The sequence below is a fragment of the Struthio camelus genome, chromosome 25 (assembly GCF_040807025.1).
Source record: "Struthio camelus isolate bStrCam1 chromosome 25, bStrCam1.hap1, whole genome shotgun sequence".
In the NCBI taxonomy this organism is placed as follows: domain Eukaryota; kingdom Metazoa; phylum Chordata; class Aves; order Struthioniformes; family Struthionidae; genus Struthio; species Struthio camelus.
The window spans coordinates 4,232,564-4,252,204 of NC_090966.1; the positions used below are offsets into that span (position 1 = coordinate 4,232,564).

General features: G+C 41.9%; 1 protein-coding gene across 2 annotated transcripts in view; it reads left to right on the forward strand.

Moving 5' to 3' along the window:
- MAP3K3 (mitogen-activated protein kinase kinase kinase 3) overlaps nucleotides 1-19,641 on the forward strand; it is a 43,545-nt gene that overhangs the window by 15,016 nt on the left and 8,888 nt on the right. The window contains exons 5-15 of one of the 2 annotated variants that reach the window (XM_068919044.1): nucleotides 1,155-1,254; nucleotides 2,525-2,638; nucleotides 6,165-6,285; nucleotides 10,197-10,330; nucleotides 11,023-11,096; nucleotides 12,849-12,916; nucleotides 13,148-13,240; nucleotides 14,160-14,351; nucleotides 16,400-16,548; nucleotides 18,344-18,475; nucleotides 19,162-19,291. In XM_068919044.1, coding sequence (XP_068775145.1) covers nucleotides 1,155-1,254; nucleotides 2,525-2,638; nucleotides 6,165-6,285; nucleotides 10,197-10,330; nucleotides 11,023-11,096; nucleotides 12,849-12,916; nucleotides 13,148-13,240; nucleotides 14,160-14,351; nucleotides 16,400-16,548; nucleotides 18,344-18,475; nucleotides 19,162-19,291 — 1,307 coding nt within the window. The remainder of the gene's footprint in view (nucleotides 1-1,154; nucleotides 1,255-2,524; nucleotides 2,639-6,164; nucleotides 6,286-10,196; nucleotides 10,331-11,022; nucleotides 11,097-12,848; nucleotides 12,917-13,147; nucleotides 13,241-14,159; nucleotides 14,352-16,399; nucleotides 16,549-18,343; nucleotides 18,476-19,161; nucleotides 19,292-19,641) is intronic. The other variant, XM_068919045.1, reaches the window with a different exon arrangement.

Genomic DNA, 19,641 nt, shown 5'->3' on the forward strand with positions numbered 1-19,641 from the left:
CTGCATATAGTGAAAGGATACTGAGTGCTGGCGAAGCATGCTGGATTGACATTTTGGAAGCTGAGCCTTCTGTCCAAAAGGCAGGTTCAGCAGAAACTCTGTGAGCTTCACTAGAGATGAACTGAAAGAGTTGTCCCTGTGAACGAGACAGGTCTTGAGTTTCTGTGGTCCCTTCAAGTCTTCCTGTTTCAACCTGATGTCAGAATTGCCAAGTGGTGCTAATAATTGCAGCTTTTATGGCGATACTAGAGCCACGAGGAGCTGCGCTGAAGCAGGTTGTTCCAAGTTGCAGCAGCATGATAAGCAGCTAACTAAGAGAGCGGTCGACCAGCTTTCCGAATGATCCGTCGTGATCGACTGTGTCCCAAAGCTGTTTGTTTAACCTGCCAGAGGTCGAGAATCAGTGTGGTCTTTTGGCCTGTGGAGAAGCAGATGGTGAGAAGTCTAGGGGAAATGAGCCGAAAGGCAGGAACAAACATCCATCTGGGCCTTGTGCAGTAGAAAGAGTCAGAGTGGATTTCTGAGTATTGGACATCCTTGCCTTGCTAAAATATGGTCTAGTGGGTTGTAAACCATAGTTTACATTTGAATCCTCTGGTTCTTGACCCAGTATTTTTCACTCACTGATTTGTGCTCTGAAGAGAGGGAAAATAGTCTTTTTTTCATTGCTGTCAAGGTAGCGACTTTCTGAGTACTTGGCAAGTTCCTACAGAAGAACATTCCAGCAAAATAAACAGTCGCAGAAGCTTTGCTGGAACTTCACGTTGCTTCTTTGCCTAACGCTGTGTAGTTTTTATTCCTAGACAGGCAAAACAATCATAAATACTGAACAGAGAAAACTATACTGTGATTTTTCTGAAAAGCGTGACTGTGTCGCAGGATTTTGCAGGGTTCCCCTAGGATGGCTCTGCCAGTTGCCATTTGGATTTCTTGCAGCTATTTGTATACCTTAGTCTCAAACTACCTGTCATTTGCCTGGCAAGGAAGTAGCTGAATGTTATAACTAGTATGTCGGAAGGTCTGGGCTCAGAGAAAATAAGAATAAATTGCATTTGTGCAAGTTCTTTGTGGGTTTTTTAATGGTTCTCCCATCTAATTTGATTGTGTGATCAGGTACATATCTTAATTCAATCCCTGATTCCTTTTCCTTCCAGAATTATCCCATTTGTCCGTCCTGTGCGCTATGAAGATGTGCAACAGAAAGTGAAAACAGCCTTTGGACAGCCACTGGACCTGCACTACATGAACAATGAGGTACAAAGGGTTGTTACCAATGCTCAAAGCACATAACGATCTCTCTAGATGACACCACCTTTCTCCATCCCAAATTCTAAACTCTAAAGTTTAACTTTCAGCTTTGCCCTCTAATATGAACCATACCTGAATCGCTCTGCTCCAGAGGAAAACTTTTTGATACTGGCAAAACATCACACTGATGTCTGTTTGTTGTACGAACGTCAGCATCTTGGTTCGTCCTACCGATGTTTGGGAGGCTCTCTTGGGGAAGCACAAAAGGCGTTTAAAGGATCTTGACTGCAGAAATCAACTACTGCAGGCAAACACATGTACAGTCCAAGGACTGTAGGCAGTCCCAAAGGCATTTTTTTTTAGCTGCCCAGTAGCAGAGTCAGGACTGGGTTTGTCTTGTCTGAATGCTGACCAGAGGCAGCCATCTAGCCATTTGTAATGCATCTACCTCCTGCTGGCTGCAATGCTTTCCGCTTATTGCCCTGCTGGTAGGCACACAACAGGAGTTGGAGAACAGGGGAAGCTATTGGGTATATGTTGCCAGAAGGGAGCTTTACTAATTGGTAAAGAAAGTGACATGGGGAGTAGCATATGTCACTGAGGAACTGGGGTGATCTCTGTTAATCTAAAGGATTTGCTTGACTTGCTCACTCTGGACAGCCTGGCTTTTCCTTGTTTTTTGTTGTGGTGTTGCACACCCCTACTGCTGGGGACTGCATCCCTCATGCAAGGGAAGCAAAACTCCATTCACCAGTAGAAATTGGACAAAAATGAAAGTAAAGTGGCTCTTCAGTGTTCTTAACTTACTCACATTTTGAGTTGTGGGCTGTAGAATAGGGGTCTGAGCATAATTTCATGGGGTTTCATTAGCAGTCTTCAAATTCTTCTCTGATTCCCTCTTTCAGAGTCTTGATCTTCCTTGTACTCGTGTCTTATCTGAAACTATTTTTCACTTGATCATTAGGTCTGGATTCATAAATATTCTGAGACAGTGTTCTCATCAGGGAGTCAAGAGCCTGTCTCTGACTTGTTCTTTGCAAGCAAAAAAATCAAGCAGTGATTAATCTTTTTGTGGATGCTGCCATAGGGAAATTTGCAGCGGGTCAAGCAGTCTCTGGTGGTGTGGGAGGAAAACCCCTTATTAAAAGACAGCGTTATGATGAAAATTTGTGGGATAACTGAGCAATTGGAATCTTGTATTCTGACTGTTTTCCTATTATGCAAGTAGACTTAAATTTTTCTGTCTTTGCTGATTTTTCTGTTCTGTGTTTTGCAGTTATCTATTCCTTTGAAAAATCAAGATGACCTGGATAAAGCAATAGATCTCTTGGACCGAAGCTCTAATGTGAAAAGCCTCAGAATATTACTGCTGTCTCAGGACAGAAACCATGTAGGTAACGACTCCTGTGGCACTGTGGAAAAAGTGAAGATTTTTACCTTTTAAGTCTCTGAAATGTAGCAGTATTCTACTCCAAAAGAGTAATATGAATTAGTAAGGTTGCTGTGCTTCACACGCGCACACGCGTGTATGTTTATGCTCTTTGCTTTGGTTAAGCTATAGGTATCGTTTTTTTTTTTTTGCTTGTTTCAGCAGGTGTTTAGGGACTAAAACATTGAACAGAGATTTCTAAACTGTAATTATGAAGGACATTTACTTAGAATACCCAATGACTGTATCCAGAAAGCGCTTAATGAGTTAAGTTCACAGAGAGCCTTTTATAGTTTTGATTGATCGCACAGTGTCAGAACTGCTTGTAATAATCTTGTCTTTAAGAAAGCATAAGTCATTCTTAAAGACATGCTATTAATATTTTTTTCTGGTTCGAAAGCCTTAGGACACTTCCTAATGACTTTTCTCCCATCTGTAGTTTACTGGTTTGAATGCAGCCTTACTCTGTAGAAATGAAGTTGCTTTTACCTAACGATGAGGCATATTCACAGCTAAGATGAATTTGATTGTCTTGGTTCACTTCCCTATGTCACAGGGAGCTGTGGCAGTGAGTGTAATTTTCACTTTTCAGCAGAAAAGATCATAACATGAGTAGTTATGTCTTTAAGCGGGGCTCCCAAAGCTGCCTGTTTTGGGGAGTGAACTGAACTGGGAATTGAACAGGGCAGAAAGCGTCAGAAGTTTCTTTTGTTGCTGATCTAACTGGAGAACTTTTGTCAAGTGAGGCTGTTAAACCAATGTCTTTTGTCAGCCTTAAGGTCATATAGCTTCTAAAACCAAAGACCTTGATTGCTTAGATAGTTTAATTGCAAATTAACAAACTCGACTGAATTGCATGACACAAGAAGCTACCCTGATCTTGAAAGTTATGTTGATAGTGTCTTGTCAACCTCGAATGTTTCATCCCTTTTCAAGTTCTGCAGGCTGTGAGCTCAGTCTCTTGGAAGAATGACACCTGCAATTCTTGGAACTGTCAAGAGAACTTAAATATATTTCTCGCTATTTTTGAATTTGATAGTCCATGTTAATCAACATATAAACACCTTCAGGTATATTAACAGCACTTTCCCAAATAATCAATGCCAGAAGCTGGAAGGGTGTAGGAGTCAGGGGTCACACTGTTCCTTGTCCTATGCCCTTTTTCTACCCATTCATTACTGGCCGTTCTCAAGACATTACTTGGTAAGAAGGACTTTGGTCTGACCTAGTATAGCCAGGCTTACGTTCTGTGTTCTCGGGAAACACTCTGTAAGACGTGGCCTCGACTTTTGCTATAACACTGTAAAAGAATCCTCTTTTACAGCCCTCTATTAACTTCAGGGTCTTCAGACTACAACACAGACGTTAAACGATACTATCCAAACTTTACACAGGCCACCAAAGCCATCCTACAATAAACACTTAGTAAATCTCATCCCTGCACCAGCCAGTAACCAATACTGTGGTGTTGTCCTTTTATTAGCTGTTTTTTCCTCTTTTGCTCAAAGCAGAAACAAACAGCGAAGTCTTCAGTAAGTGCCACTGTTTCCCCCCTCTCCTCCGACTTCCTCTTCATCTCTGAGTTGCCTGACAGGAGAGCCCTACATGTGATAAAGCAAAAGCCCACAAGTCTGAAGGAGGCTTCTTGGCTGCATGATCTCATCCCACTGAGGGAGCGGGAAGCATTATTTTTCCTGAAGTACAGGATGCAGATTTTGTTTTGGTTGTGCTCTTTTCTTTTTCTGGGGATGGAAAGGTAACGCTGTGACTTTGGCACAAATATGTATATTAAAAAAAAATTAACTTTACAGCCGTAGCTGTGTGACTAGTACTGAGAGTCTGTGTTTGTGAATACAGTTTATATTAATTTCCTTGTGCCTCTTGGTGCGGCTTATTTGTGCTCTTGCTTGCTTTTGTTTTCAATCCTTTCTTTCTGTTTAGAAACTAATGGGAAGAACTGGTTAAGTTGAACACCTAGAGAACTAGGGCCAGACCACCAGTGTAAATGGTGTGACCTGTGCACCCTCTATTCAGCCCCCGTGAGTTTTTTCATGATAGTTTGTGCAATTGAAGACTTTTTTTTTTTAAACCAGCCCCCCTCCCCCTTATTCTGTGCAAGAGGTAGATTTTGCTTATTAATGGAGGACATATTCAATACTTTACCTTTTCCATTGTACAGCCTCACGCCTTATTTACCACATCCTGTTCAAAGGATTTTCAGAAGACAGCATTTATTTCCTCAGGGTCCTTTTGGCTCTGTTCGTCCCAATAAAACGAGTCCTTTACAGGCATTAGTTAATTTTTACAACCCACAAGAGAAAGAGAATATTATGTTGTCTTGTAAAACTAGGTACTTCGGGACAGCAAAATTAAAATTGAAAGTATCCCCTTGTATTAAGCATTCGCTGTGACACGCGTAAGATCTCATTTGCTTCAGGGAGCTTTGCAGGCCACAGCATTTTGTGTGTTCAGAGCTGGGTGAATCATACTTGGATAATCCATGGTCAAGGTCAGTATACGCAGTAAAATTCAGTCCCATGTTAAGAGCCCAAGTTCCCCATACTGTCCGTGGAGAGTGCACAGAGTTGTTAGCTGCCTAAAGCTGCAGTCTAAATATCCCCAGGCAAGCGCCCAGTAGAGTCTGGTTTAAGAAACAGCCTTGCGGTTTCTGTGTGGCAGACGTGTGTGTAACTGTGGCACAAGGAAGGCAAGAATCCTCCCAGGCAGCATCCTGCTGCTTTAATTGCAAAGCCATCCTCCCTCTTCCTAAAAAGCATGCTTGAGTCACCCCTTCCATCTTTTTCCTCAAATGCAGCAGAAGTCCTTTGACGTGTCTCCTTTCACTCCGCTTTCTGCGCTGAACGAGATGAAGGCACTGTTGAAAAATAACCTTTAATTAGATTATTTGCATATAAGCTCAGGGAGGGATAAATGAAGGCAACACAAGCAGCGTTAATTTTGGCATCTCCAAACTCTTTGCGCTTGTAAACTTTTTTTAGAATTTATTTTTTGCTTAAGAGTGTCATAATTGTCAGGTTACTTTTAAAAATTGGGAGGAATCGGATTGCTATCAAAATGCCTCAGCAAGAGTGCAAGATCCACACCTTATCTCTGCCAGCTGAGATGGCTGACAGCAATTGTAGGTTCTTCCATGGTCTGGTCTCAAAGCGTGATACGGGCCCCTTTCCTGTTGATTTCGCGGACACTCGCGAATGGAAGACAAACATTGAGACTCGTAAATCTTGCGTTCGGTTCCAGGCTGGAGGGTAGCATGCTCTAGTTGTTCGACTCCTGTTTCACCCGGTGATTGTGAAGCTTGTTCTGTTGCTGCCTTTATTGTTTCTCTTCTGTGAAATAATAAGATTCCAGGCGCTAGGGCTGTCTCTCAGCTACCTTCTTGCTACTAAACATAATGATATTTTTGAAGCTGTGGCCAGACTGCTTGAGCTCCTCAGTCTCATTTTCTTTTTCTCATTTTACCCAACAGACCAGTTCCTCACCCCATTCTGGACTGCCCAAGCAAGTCAGGATTAAAACTTCCCAATCGGTGGGGGATGTGAACACACCCTATCAGCAGCCAGAACCCAGAAGTAGGCATCTGTCTGTCAGTGAGTATTTTTGCCACTTCTGTTCTCTTTATTTTGTGAAGCATATCTTTTGGGCACTAGTATTTATGGTATAGAGCTTATGAAACCTTTGAGAAATTGAAAGGTTATTCTAGGACAAGGCAGTTCATTTTCAAAGGCTCTAAACGTGTTTATGATAGAATGTTTCAAAGTTCCTTACTGAGTTGTTGAACGGCTGAGGAGCTGCTAAAGAGGATGTCCTAGAGCCAGCTTCATTGAGGTTAGATATTTGGAAAGCTTACGTGAGTCCATTAAGCTTTTTTATTTAGATTGGCAATTTGAGTTCATGAAACTAGATTTTTTTTTTTTTTTATGTTGGGCTTTGGAATCTGTACTAGCTCCTCTAATCAGCATTTTACTAGTAGCACAGGAATTGCCACTGCGTATCTAACCAGCCTGCTACAATATTGAATTCCCTTACCTTTTGCTGTGGTAACTGCTAAAGGACTCTAGTCCTTTAGCACAAGGTTAATGTGATAGGTACCTGGCACAGCTGCACAAAAAACAATAACAAAAGTCAGTGATATGTGCCTCTGCCTCATTTCCTCTGTGTTTCTGTTAGCTTAGTGAATTCACATTTAGTGGAAAGGTCCGTGTAAAACTCCTGTTATGCAGGTCTAAACCTGTGATTGCCAGATGTTATCAACTCTCATAACTTCTTCTAAGGTTAAGGCATACAAATTTTTACAGGAGGGACTTGCTAACTATACGTACAGCTTACACAACATATGATGCACTATTTAGTACGTTGATTTAGAGTAGCCATACACATGCATGGTTTTTTTTTTTTAAGGCTTCTTCCTGTAATAGATCTGAGTTGTCCCAATTTGTCTGTTATCCTCTGTATAATTGTAATGTTCTTCTCAAATCTGCGGATGAAAGAAGATCAAAGCTGTGAACGTTTTATATGAAAAACTAAAACATCTGAGACTTCTCCTAAGATTTTTGGGTGCAACAAAAAAAGTTGATGGTTTAGAATCTGGCTTTTTTGTGTGAAACCTCAGTGAGCAGTGGAGCAGCAGGTAGAAGGTGAGCTATAATAGGGGTCTGCACTGTGAAGGCTAGAGCCTAAGGTGGTCCGTATTGACGTTGCCTTAAAAGTGAGAAAAGCTGAAGTTTACTGGAAACAGAAGCAGAGGCTGGTTTGGTTTTGTTTGTTTTAACGGATATTTTAGGGCATATCAGACTCACTGCTTCAGGTGATAGGTGCTGCACATCACAAGGACAGTATAAGGAGCTGGAGGATGTCAGCACTGGTTTGTTTCCAGGCTCTAAACCAGCTCCCTCTGCAGAAGAGGAGTGTCTCAGTTTCATTAGCTGTAAACTTGAGGGGTAATCCTAACAGGGTTTTAGATCAACACTTGCAAATCAATCCTAGTGCTGATTAACAAGTCTGATGAAATTAGAATCAATAATCTCCATATTGGATGGTATAAACAGGAGTCAGATCCACACTGTCCTGACCAAAACTGAACTGGGAGAGGAGGACTCAGCAGAGGAGGACTTGAGAACTAGATGAGTAGTTCTCTATGTTAGACTTGTCTAGCCTCTGTGAATGCTGTCTAGAGTCTGCTGATCCGCTTTTATTCAGTTTGCTTTTGTGCAATAACAAACAAACAGAAGTGCTGAAAGCTTGTGAAGTACGTGCCTGAAATTGGTACAGTTGGTACAGAAGGGGTTTTCCCATCCTTTTTTTAATTAACTTAAGCTAGAGCAGCATTCCTCGGAACTATGAAGAAAGCAGTGGTATCCATGCTTGTCTGAACATTACATTAATTTTTTCACAGACAAATTCAATGCCAAAAATATTTATTTAAAAAAAAAAACCTTTCTCCTTTATTGGCCTTCTAAGGTATCCAAATAATGATGCCAAAGCTAACAGACTGTACTGAGTGTCTGTCATGGGTAAACTGTATAGTAATGAGGGGCCCCTTCTGTATTGCTGTTGCACAGTCTCTATTCCCTTATCCCTGCGTAGGGACACTTTCTGATAAGCCTGTCGTTCATCAGTCAAGAAAGTGTTAGTTTTATTTATTTTATGAACATGTCAAAGCAGCAGACTGCTGCCTTATTAAGAGATCCAGAAGGGTTCTAGTTCTATTAGCGGTCCAATAGTATTTTGGCAGTAGATCAGTCTTAAGTCAATTCCTTCTCCTTCCTTCTCCTTTCCTATCTTTGATTTTGGAAAGAGAATGTACCCCGTTTTCCTAGAGTTTCAGGCACAGAAACTTTCCTATTCATACCACATGATGAAATGAAAGTTGAAAACGGGGTTCAACGGAAGGTGTTTGCATGTAGAAGATACACCTGTGTAGTTCCTGTATTCTAAAGTGGACAGGCCTCAAGCCTGCTGTCACTGGTTCAGAGATTTGGAAGTAAAATAACTTTTATTTAAAAAATATATATATATTGCTAAGCATTCTGGCAGCACTTGTGTTTTTTCCACTCACTTCCTTTGATATACATTGATTTAGTGCTGACTTCCTTTTCCTGCCCAGTGATGGTGGCCTTTCCACAATAGTGGCTGGGCTGACGCCAGCGGGACTTGGGCTCCTTTCAGCCAGCCATGGCATTGTATCGGAAAGAGTGAAAGTGTGCTCTCGTGACTCAGTGCAGCCACAAAGCACGCTCTCTTGTTTATCTCTGCTCCGGTTGGCTTGTAGTATCACGTGAGCCCTACAGTGTTACTTGAAAAATCAGGTAGTAGCTCTTAGCAGTAGCTTTTTGCATGCACTCCACCACCCTATGCACACCAAGCCGCCGCTGTGTTTTTCATTCTGCACTTCTTCAAAAGGTGCACGCGCCGGCTTTTGATGAGCTTCTACCAGCGTTTGCCTTCCCCCTTTATTACAACAACTTCTGTAGAAAATATTTTCCTTGGGAGAGTGTTTGCTGGTCTTTACCCATCTTTCATAGCACCTGAGTACACACAGTTAATTAAAGACAGCCTCATAAAGAGCATAGTTTGAGAATTGATCTTAAAACTCTGTCTCTGACTTCATGAGTGACCTTGAGTAGGTTGGCTGGACCACAGCATTTCCTGGCACTCAGTTTGACTTGATGGGAGCTCCGGGTAGGCAGGTCACTGCAAATAAAGGATTTTGTGCCTTCCTGTTTCTAAAGTAGCACCTTCAAGTCCTGCAAGGAATAAAGAAATGCTACGGGTTAAGCTCCTCTCAGTAGGTAGCACAACAGAAACTCCTTAGTACCATAACAGATGACTAAAATGTTTTTCTCTCTCTTTCTTTTTTTTTAAATACTCTGTCCTTCTAGCTGTCTCATTTCAAAAACTGCAAAACTGACCTCTGTATTTTTCCCAAGCTGGTTGTACTGTTCCAGTTTCACACAGTAAGACAGAGATCGTTGGGTCTATTTACAAAGGTAACGCAGTGCTCCTGTAGGATGTTTAAATTGCTCACTGTCAGTATAATTAGCTCAGCTGATGATAACTAGCAGACACAGTACTGTCATTCAAGGTAGATGATACTAGTTGAGGCAAACTTGTAACCAGGGTATAAGGCTGGTTGCCTTGACGAGTGTTTTGTTTAGTGGAGATTAGCAGGGAAACAAAGTCTATGCTCCTGTTAGAAGGCCAAGGATTCCTGGAGTCTTGACAGATTCCAGTCTGCCTTTCCTGAGATGCTGAAATTATGCTTGGAGTGCTGGGCAGAGGAGGGTAGAGATAGGTGACTGCTCTGTTAGGAGCAATCTTCTCATTCTCTGCTTTATTGATGTTGCACTTCAGTTCTGTTTCTGTCCAGACTGTAAGGTTCATTCCAGAATTTCTGTGATCGTTGAATTCAAGCGGGTGAATACCTTCACTTTATGTACATGCTTGTGCAGTCTCGGTTCAGTAAGCATATATACCAGAAACGTCCTCCTTTCTGCTCCAGGTTCCCAGAACACAGGCCGAAGTTCACCACCCCCTGGTTATGTTCCAGAGAGGCAACAGCGCATTGCTCGGCAGGGTTCCTACACCAGCATAAATAGCGAAGGTGAATTCATCCCGGAAACCAATGAACAATGTGTGAGTATAAGCACTAGAGTGAAGAAAAATAAGTGCAGTTATTAAGGAACTTGTTGCTGCTTTCTGGGCCCTCTTTTTCACTCCAGGATATTCAGTAGCTGGAGTTGCTACTAATATTGCTTTGTACACTTATACAAACAACTTTGGAGCATAGTTTATGTGTAAATGCAAAGCCTTTTTTGGACTGCCAGAAGCAGTTGCTATGTATATTGTGCCATGTCTCTCCACCTCTGAATGAGCCCTACAGTTTTGGTGTGCATTATATATATGTGCTCAGGTTTCCTATTATCAGGCTCATGTGACCCTCTCATTGAAATTGTGGTCTCTGTTTAAAAAGTAGGAAGTGAGGCCAAAGTCCAACTTGCAGGTGGAGACAGCAGTGCAGTAGCAGCAGCAGAGCTTCTGTTCCTGAAGTCACTTGGGATTAAAACCCAGCACACTGGCCACCTTGAGCCATCATGTTCATATCAGTCTGCCATCAACCTGAAGCAGAGTAATGGCTCAAATTTGATAAGTCCTTAACGTTTAACAAATGCTGTAGGAGATAAAGGAAAGCTGTTCATTCTAAACAGCTTTAGACTCCCTCCTTTGGACATCCTTCAAGCAAGCAGCAGTGGATTCTGATCCTCTGGTAGAGTATCTTCTAGGCAGTAGGCTGAGCTGATGTTGCTATGTGACTTCTTGTGTTGCAGATGCTGGACCCTTTAAGCAGCGCTGAAAACTCTGTGTCGGGAAGCTGTCAGTCCTTGGACAGGTCAGCAGACAGGTACAAACATACGAACTGGTAGAAACTTCTGTGCTCAAATTGAAATGCCAGCGGTACCTATGTGAAAAATCTGTTTTCCATCTCCAGAGTTTTCTTGGAGTCTATTTCCTACTCAAGATCTCAATATATTTCTTAGAGAGAATTAACTACATCTTAAGGCTGCTTTATTTTCTGGCAAAACCATGCATCAACAAACTGGTACTTCGGCAGTTCTATGTTATAAATACAGCGTTCTAAAGTGTGCCGTTTGTGTGGAGCCTAGACTCTGAGAACATCTGGCTGCAGCGTATTTAAATCCCTTTAAGACAAGGCTCTACTTGTTCATTTAAAAAAAAAAAAAAAAAAACTAAAAACCAAACTATTCTAAGGTACAGAAATATATCGTTACACTAGATTCCTGTGTCCTGCAAGATATAGCATTAATCCCAAAGGCAAATGGGGGAGCTCTGCTTGTCACAGTCTGATATGCTCTAGATCCCTCTTTTCCCTTCCTTTGCTGCTGATGGTGCTGATCTCATGCAGGTATTAGGAGCAGTGCTGCCCTTGAACATCTAAATGTGTATGTAAGGAAGAGTATGAATTTGTAGGTGGCTCCCATGTAAAATTTTTTAACCTGAAAAGTCCAGTTTATGGTTATATATGGAGCCCTAGAAAGAGTATAATTTCACAAAGACTAATCAAATTTGAGGAAACCAGAAGCCACAAAACTGAATTTTCTCCCCTGCAGTGTTTCCCCTGGGGGGGGGAATGTAACTTCAGGTGTTGATGAGCAGCTGTAGGTCCTGTTAATCTGAACTGCAAGTGCGGCTTTCTGGCACCAGGAATATTGAGCTTCAGCTGTGTTGTTATGGTTCCTCCAAGCTGATGTAGTAGTAGGTAGCTGTAGGTGTTGTTTTGTTTTGCTTTTTAGGTAACTTATATATTACCTGTCCCTCTCTCCCCTTTCCCTGCCTGAAATGAAGGAGAAAAAAAAAAAGAAAAAAGAAAAAAAATAGCCTTCCTGATTGCCCCTTGTGGGAGTGGATATAATCTGGGGAAGCTGATGATGTTCTTTGGCAGGAAAAGTATCTCATTTGGGAGTCTTAAAAGGTGGATCAGGCTCGTTCCCTTTACACTGGGTAGAAAAAAAAAAAAGCAAATAATTTGGCTTTTGCCCAGATTAAATTTGTGTAAGCTCTTGGGAGACTTTGAAAGCCTTCTGCCAGCCAAGGAGCCATACTTAGGCTTGGCTGAAGGGCCCTGCTTATTGGGGAGAAACACGAGGGATTGGTGTTGTAAGCTGTGTTTGTGTTTAGGCACATCTGTTGCTGGTAGAGAGGAAAGTGAACTTAAGTTTTCAGGACAGGAACTCTTACCCCTCATGGTAAACCATGTAGGGCAGTGGTCCTGTTCTTTACTTGCCTGTGAGCGGTGTGCTGAAGGTAGTATCCTGTTCTGCTTTTCCTGTTAGCCTTAGTTTTAACTTTCATTACGTGTAGCTGCAGGAAGACTGGGTCTCAAGCCATAGGCTGGGTACCACTGATTAGATGGCACAAACACTACAGAAAGGATGACTGCAAGCATTGGAAAATTAAGCCTGGTTAGCTGGGGCTTTGCCTGACTTCCAGGTATGCTGTGAATTTATTGCAGGGACATAGATTTCAGAATCACCGTTACCAGTGCACAGGTATATTGGCTTGTGTCTAAAGTCCTTGTAATGTTCTCGCCAGCAAACAGCTGGCAAAGCTTATTTTTGCCTTCTTTCTTTAATAGCCCTTCTTTTCGGAAGTCACGGATGTCAAGGGCCCAAAGCTTTCCTGATAACAGACAGGAATTCTCAGGTACGTCAGTGTCCAGCATAAAGAGTATTTGATCTAGACGTTTTCTGCTGTTGGCTGACTAGCCCCATTGTTTACTGGAATTATATAAATAAAATAATTGGAGATCGGTTGATTGAAAAGCTATCAAGTTACTAGTTCTCCCTTCTTAAAAAGCCTGCTGTTACAGGCGTGTTCTGTCATTAGAAGGTATGTCCTTTTTGAAGGAGCCTCACTTTCTGTCTCTGCCTCCAGATCGCGAGAACCAGATCTATGACAAAGCAGGGAAAGGTGGGACCTACCCTCGGCGCTACAATGTCTCCATGCAGCACAAAGACTACAACGATGGTGAGTATTTTTCAGACCTGAGATTCCAGGCTTGAAAAAGAAGGTGAGGCAATGGCATTCTCCAGGGACAAACGTAACTCCTACTTGAAGAGTCTTGCAGGGCCCCGATTCTTGCATGCGCAGTTGGTGCCCGAGATGATGCTGCCACGTGTGACGCTACATTTTCTTAGCAGCCCAAGGTGACCTTCTGTAATTTTTTGTTTGCTTTGTGTTTTCTGAGGGAATCCAGCCTGATCAGTGACTACTGAGTTAAGCAGTGGGCTTATTTACAAGCCTTGGTGAAATAATGGTGGGTTCCAACCTCAGGGATTCATTATGCTTTGCTAATTTGCAACACCAGCTAGGTGTTCTTGGGTCTTTCAGTATAAGATACCAGTGACTTGAAGGATCACGTACCCTGTCAGATCACTTAACTGTCACTTGGGTAATTTTATGGAAACTAATTTCTCTGAGTTCCATAGGAAGTGCAGGTTATCATAATCTTTATTCCTGGATAGTGTTTGTAAGCCGAAGCATGTTATCTAGAAAGTCCTTCTGCCTGTGTGGTGGTTAACAAGCCTCAGAGCTTGCTTGGCAGCCTATAAACCAAATCTTTCCTTTGGAAGGCAAGTTCTATTTAGATCTTGATGAGGCTACTGGGAAGCGCTGCTGCACTGAGGCCATTACAAAGTCTTCTGTCCCTTCTACCTTGGTAACGAACCAAAGCTGTGCTGAATTCAAGCAGCATCAGCACTGAACTCACGTATTTTTGCGTGTTGTCTGTTCGGTGCTAGATTCTGCTTCATGGGAACAGTGCGGAACATATTTTCTCTCCCTTCTCTTCGTTGCTTAAGTTCCAGCTATCATTTCCCATTTGTAAGCATGTTACTTAGAAATTTTACTTTTCTCTTTTCTTCCTCTCTAATCTTTATCACTTCAGGCCGGAGGACGTTTCCCCGGATACGGCGTCACCAAGGGAATCTTTTCACCTTGGTGCCTTCGAGTCGTTCCCTAAGCACCAATGGGGAAAACCTGGGCCTAGCGTTGCAGTACCTGGACCCCCGGGGGCGCCTGCGGAGTGCAGACAGCGAAAACGCCCTTGCTGTGCAGGAGAGGAACATTCCCACTAAATGTAAGCAATAGTCCCAGTGCTGGGGAAGAGGCCTGCTGGGGTTAGGGGCAAAGGAGATCTGTCAGAGATGAACTCCAGACCCAATATATTACTGTGGTTTGATTTAAACAAGCCGTTCAAAACCACACAATTTCATGGCTCAAAACACATTTTATGTATTTTGAGATCGTTCTGGCTCATCTATGAGATAAGTCGCCTCGTTTGGAGTTGAGTTGGTTTAGAAATTGGTGACTTCTTCCTGTATAATCCTCGAACTAACAGCAGTGGAGGTGGGAAAGTGTCGCTATAAAGCGTTTCCAGGTTTGCGTAACCAGGCTGTTTTCTACTACCTGACGTTCTGTTTGTAAGGTTTAGCAAATCATATTGTAGTCCATGGTAACATGACTGTGTAAGAAATATTTTAGGGGTTGGTTGTGCTTGAAATAGTTCAGTAGTCACTAAATAAGAACATGTCGTTTTACAAGTTCTTTGTAGTCTCAAAAACAAAAAACCAAGCACTTATTTCTCCCACAGTGGTTATCTCAGCTGTGGTCTGTCTGTTTATAGTCGTGCACTGGGAACTGGCCTTTACTTTAGAAAACATGGGAAATTCAGCTAAAAAGTAAAAAAAAAAAAAAAAAAAATCTGAACTTGATTGGATCTAGGTGATGTACAAGGTTCTTAAAAAAGCAGACAAGCTTGTTCTATTTTCTTGATACACAAGCCTGACTATAACAGTTTAATGTATTACAGTTATGTTACAAGTTAAGGACTGTTTATTCCACTCACTCCTTAGCAGAAAGTTTTATTTCCATATTAATAGCATCCCTGAGTTGTTTGGGAACCTATTATCAAAAAAAAAAAAAAAAAAAAGAGCATAAGTCATTGCTAATGAACTTCAGATATCCTGTACAGTAATTTAAAGATCAAAATGAAGATATTAAACCAGCAGAGTAAGCAACAAACACACTAAAACACTGACTGGCAGTAAATCTGACTAAATTAGAGGTGGCAAAGCTAATCTCTCAGCCCTTCTGTATTTTCACGCTGTCCAGATGGCTGGTTCCTGTCTTTGTTTTTACAATTTCTTGTTAGTTACAACATAATTGGAAGCATCGCGCTGTGTCTGGTAGTGTCATTTTTCAAAGTTAGAGCTAACAAACAGCTCTCTGAATAGTATGCTTTGGGATAAAATGCAATGTGGAAAACTGGACTCAGGTGTTAATCTCAGGATCAGGAGACTGCTGTTTGTACAGTACAGTGGCCAGTAAAGTAGAATAATAAGAACTCATAATTCCATGCTGACATAACCTCCTGCTGGGGCATTGGAGATGGCTGCCTTAGGCTGTTCTCATGTATATTTTTACTGTAGTCTCATTGTTCATCATGCAATGAAGATATCTGTGCTAACTTACATTATGGCCTCCACCATGTCGTTTTCTAGTGGGAATTATGACATCTAATTTTGCTGCTGTAGAAATAGCCTTACAGTGAAGTCCCTCCTCCAAGAGAAAGAACTCCAAAGTAACCAATGGTTGGCAAAGTACTCAAATGATGTCCTTCAAATTGTCCCAGAAGCTTAATATACATTCTCAGCTGGGTGGGATTGTTTTAGAAAGGCTGATAAGCTCTTCATTCCATGCATATGATAACTACAGATCAGGGGTCGGAAGAGCCTATTTAGTTGCTGCCCCCTCTCTTGATAGTGGTGTTCTCTTGAGATAGTAATGTAGAATCCACCCTGCTGGTGGAATGAAATTATACCAACCTCATTGTATAGCCTAGAACTTGTCTGCAGTTATCCTTGCAAAATGTTCTGCAGTTTCATTTTAACAGGACTCTGGACTGCTGGGTTCTGTTTAGAGTTACTCCACTAACTCCATGATACTGGAAGAGTCCCTTTCATATTTGTCTTTGCTGCTTCATCTGCGAAGTATATATTTCAATTCCAGCATGACAGAGATTGATCTTTGAAGTGCTCACTGTGGTCTTTCAATAGCATAGTGAAAAGGGAAATTATTACTGTGTGATGTGTGTGTGTGTGTTTTTTTTTTTTTTTTTTTTTAAAGCTCCGAGTGCTCCGATAAACTGGCGACGAGGAAAACTGCTGGGCCAGGGTGCCTTTGGTCGTGTTTACTTGTGCTATGATGTGGACACGGGCAGAGAGCTTGCAGCTAAGCAGGTCCAGTTTGACCCAGAGAGTCCTGAAACAAGCAAGGTAATTCTCTTCAGAGCTACTTAACTTCATTGTGCAGACTTTGAGATCCTGTAATGTGCCCGTATCTGTCTGTCCTCGAAAACTGGCATATTCTTTAGTTTGTACTAGGGTTTCAAGTCATGTGGAGAGTTACAAGAGTTATTTAAAAATTATTTTTCCGTATTATTAACTTCAGCCTGAAACTAATATCTATTTTTTGGCTTCATTTTTGGCTCTCCATTCTCAGCTTTTTGATTTGTTGCCAGGTTACTTGAGGAATACTAGACTGCCCTGTGTTCCTGGTTAGATATGGATGTGAGTGAAACAAATCCTACTCTTTCTGCGTTTAAAAAAAAAAAAAAAGAAGAAAGTTACGTGCACTTGCAAAACTCACTTTATGGGCTTATGCGGTAGGTCCTGTTTCTTTAGAGGCTTCTAAATTTTCCTTAGCCTCTAAACAAACTGAACTGTGGTGTGTAAATTAGTCAAGTGATATGTGACAACACATTAGAAACAGTGGAGGTGGGAAGGGGCATCTCGCATGAAAGTACAGACTAGCACACTACTGCCTGCACAGTTAATGCAGCTGGAGTGGCTGTTAGGTTCTTTGCCAGTGTTTCAACAATATACCAGTTTCCCAATATTAAATTAAATTCACTTTGATCTGAAATAACTGATCCATGAAGATTTAATTATTCTGATTGTGTGTTGGGAGGCTGGTGCCAAGAGAAGTCTTAACTTGGTGAGTTCTGAGTTATACCATGTCTCTGCTGTAAATCAGACAGTGTCTCTGAGCCAGGGAAGAACAGGCTGGAATGTGTTTTGAAGGCACTGAAACTCCAAACCTTAAACTATCAGTTGGCCCCATTAAGCTTTTTCCTCCGGTTCCATGATCTCTGTAGTGGCCAGGTCCTTGCTCTTGAAGAGCTATATCCTCTCTTCAAGGGAGAAGTGAATCTGGCAGCTTTCAGTGGCAGGGATAACAGTAGGGTGGAGAGTGGAGAGTTTTGGGGGAACAATCAATCGTCATTCTCCAGTACCTTTGATGTTCAGCCTATTCATTCTCTGGAATCAGCAAGAATCTGATACTTTTCCTGGGCAACAAATGTCTCTGAGTCTGAAATTGTTGGATAGCCTTTTTACCCTTGCACTATGATACCCTGTTGTCTGTGGCAGGACTAAAGCAGAGAATCAGCTTCGTATGCGTAGTTGCAAATGCTTTGAAGCCAATAAGAGGAGGCTATTTATAACGTTGACTCGAGCAAAAGTCATCAGCATAAATCAGGGGCAGGAACTGGGTGACAGAAATAGCTAGAAACTCCTAGCACCTATAATCTTGCTATCTAATGAGTTGAGGTTCCTATAGAAGTGTTTCTGACAGTTGTTTAGCAGTATATTCAGAGCTTTTTAACCCTCCCTGTCCTCAAGGTTAGTGGTGAAAAGAAGAGTTATTTCTGAATTGCGGACAAAGAAGGTTTTCAACTTACTTGGCCAAAGCCATTCAGTAGATGGATGATGAAATCAAGACAAGAAACTCAAGTTTTTCTGGTTCTAAACCTGTATGTGATGATATTGCCTCTATTTTATTTCAAACTGTTGAAGCTTCTGCAGCAATATTTAACTTGCTTATTATACAATAAGCATTAATCTGAAGCATTGATAATGGTTGCCTTTCGCAAGAGCTAGGTGAGCTGATCCTATGGATTAGACACCTTCAGTGTAGTAGTGGTCTTACCCTGGCAGTGACACGGACAGAATCATTGGGATGGAATATTTCCTTGGGCCAGAGCCTTATTTTCTCCTTCGACATCCATAGGAAGTGAGTGCCCTGGAGTGTGAAATTCAGCTGCTGAAGAATCTCCAGCACGAACGCATTGTTCAGTATTATGGCTGCCTACGGGATCGAGCAGAGAAGACTTTGACCATCTTCATGGAGTACATGCCAGGGGTAAAAGCTGACACAAGCAGCAGGATCCCAGATCCTACTGTTACTACCTTAACTGTGTAATCCACCTTATGCCCTCTCAGATATGCCCCCTTCTCACACTGTATTTTAATATAACCACTTTCTTTTTATCTATGCCTTTTTTTTTATTGTATTCACTTCTTTAAGGAAAAAAAACTAGTGTCTTGCACCTGAAATACATTCTCTTGATTAGTCACTAAAGCCAATTCTTTCCTTCCTTCTAAATTTGTTCTATCAAAGTACTTCTAAGAACTTTGGCCAACTCATAAATAGCACTGAATGAATTAGCAGAATCATGCAGTGCAGCAAATCAGGTTAAAACTGACTCTGCAAAAAGGGAGACTTTTGACCTGGATCAGTCTACTGAACTAGTTTGTTGCATGTCTCCACAAACAGTTGTACCAGCCCAGCTGAAGGATAGAGGAAGCAGACAGAACTCCCTTAAGTTATTTTTGCAGTAGAGCGAGCCATGCCCTTACCTTTCTCAAAAGGGGCTTCATAGGACAAGATGCTCTGAGCGCCTCACAAAAAGGCTTTAGAAGAGGCCAGAATTCAGTACTGTGCTGGATGGATTTATAACGGTCTCAACTCATGGGAATTGAATGGAGACTGCAAGACTTGTGGTTTGTCATTTCTTTGCCAATCCCTTCTGTTTGTTTTTGGTGTAGGGGTCAGTGAAAGACCAGCTAAAGGCATATGGTGCTCTGACGGAAAACGTAACCCGGAAATACACTCGCCAGATTCTCGAGGGAGTCTCATACCTTCACAGCAACATGATTGTGCACAGGGACATAAAGGGTGAGATCAGCTGATGATTTATGTTTATACCACGTGCTCAAAGAACTCTGAAAAAGGAAGCCAAGAGTTAAGAAATCAGTATCTTAGCTGGGGCTTTGCTTGAATACTGCCTTTTGGTATTATCTCCCTGTCCTGGTCTTAGAGTTTAGAATAGCACCTTCTCTACTGGCGCTGAGAGCATGGCAGTTGGGTGGTTATAGTGAGGAGGACTGGAAGGCCTCTCGTTCTTAGGGAATGTAAGTCCTCATCTTTCTCTCTCACCGCAGCAAAATGAGGCTGGGTTGCCACCTGAATTTCACTCCCCTACCCTGACCCTCCTGCAAGGCATTTTTTTTTCTTTGTGGATTCCT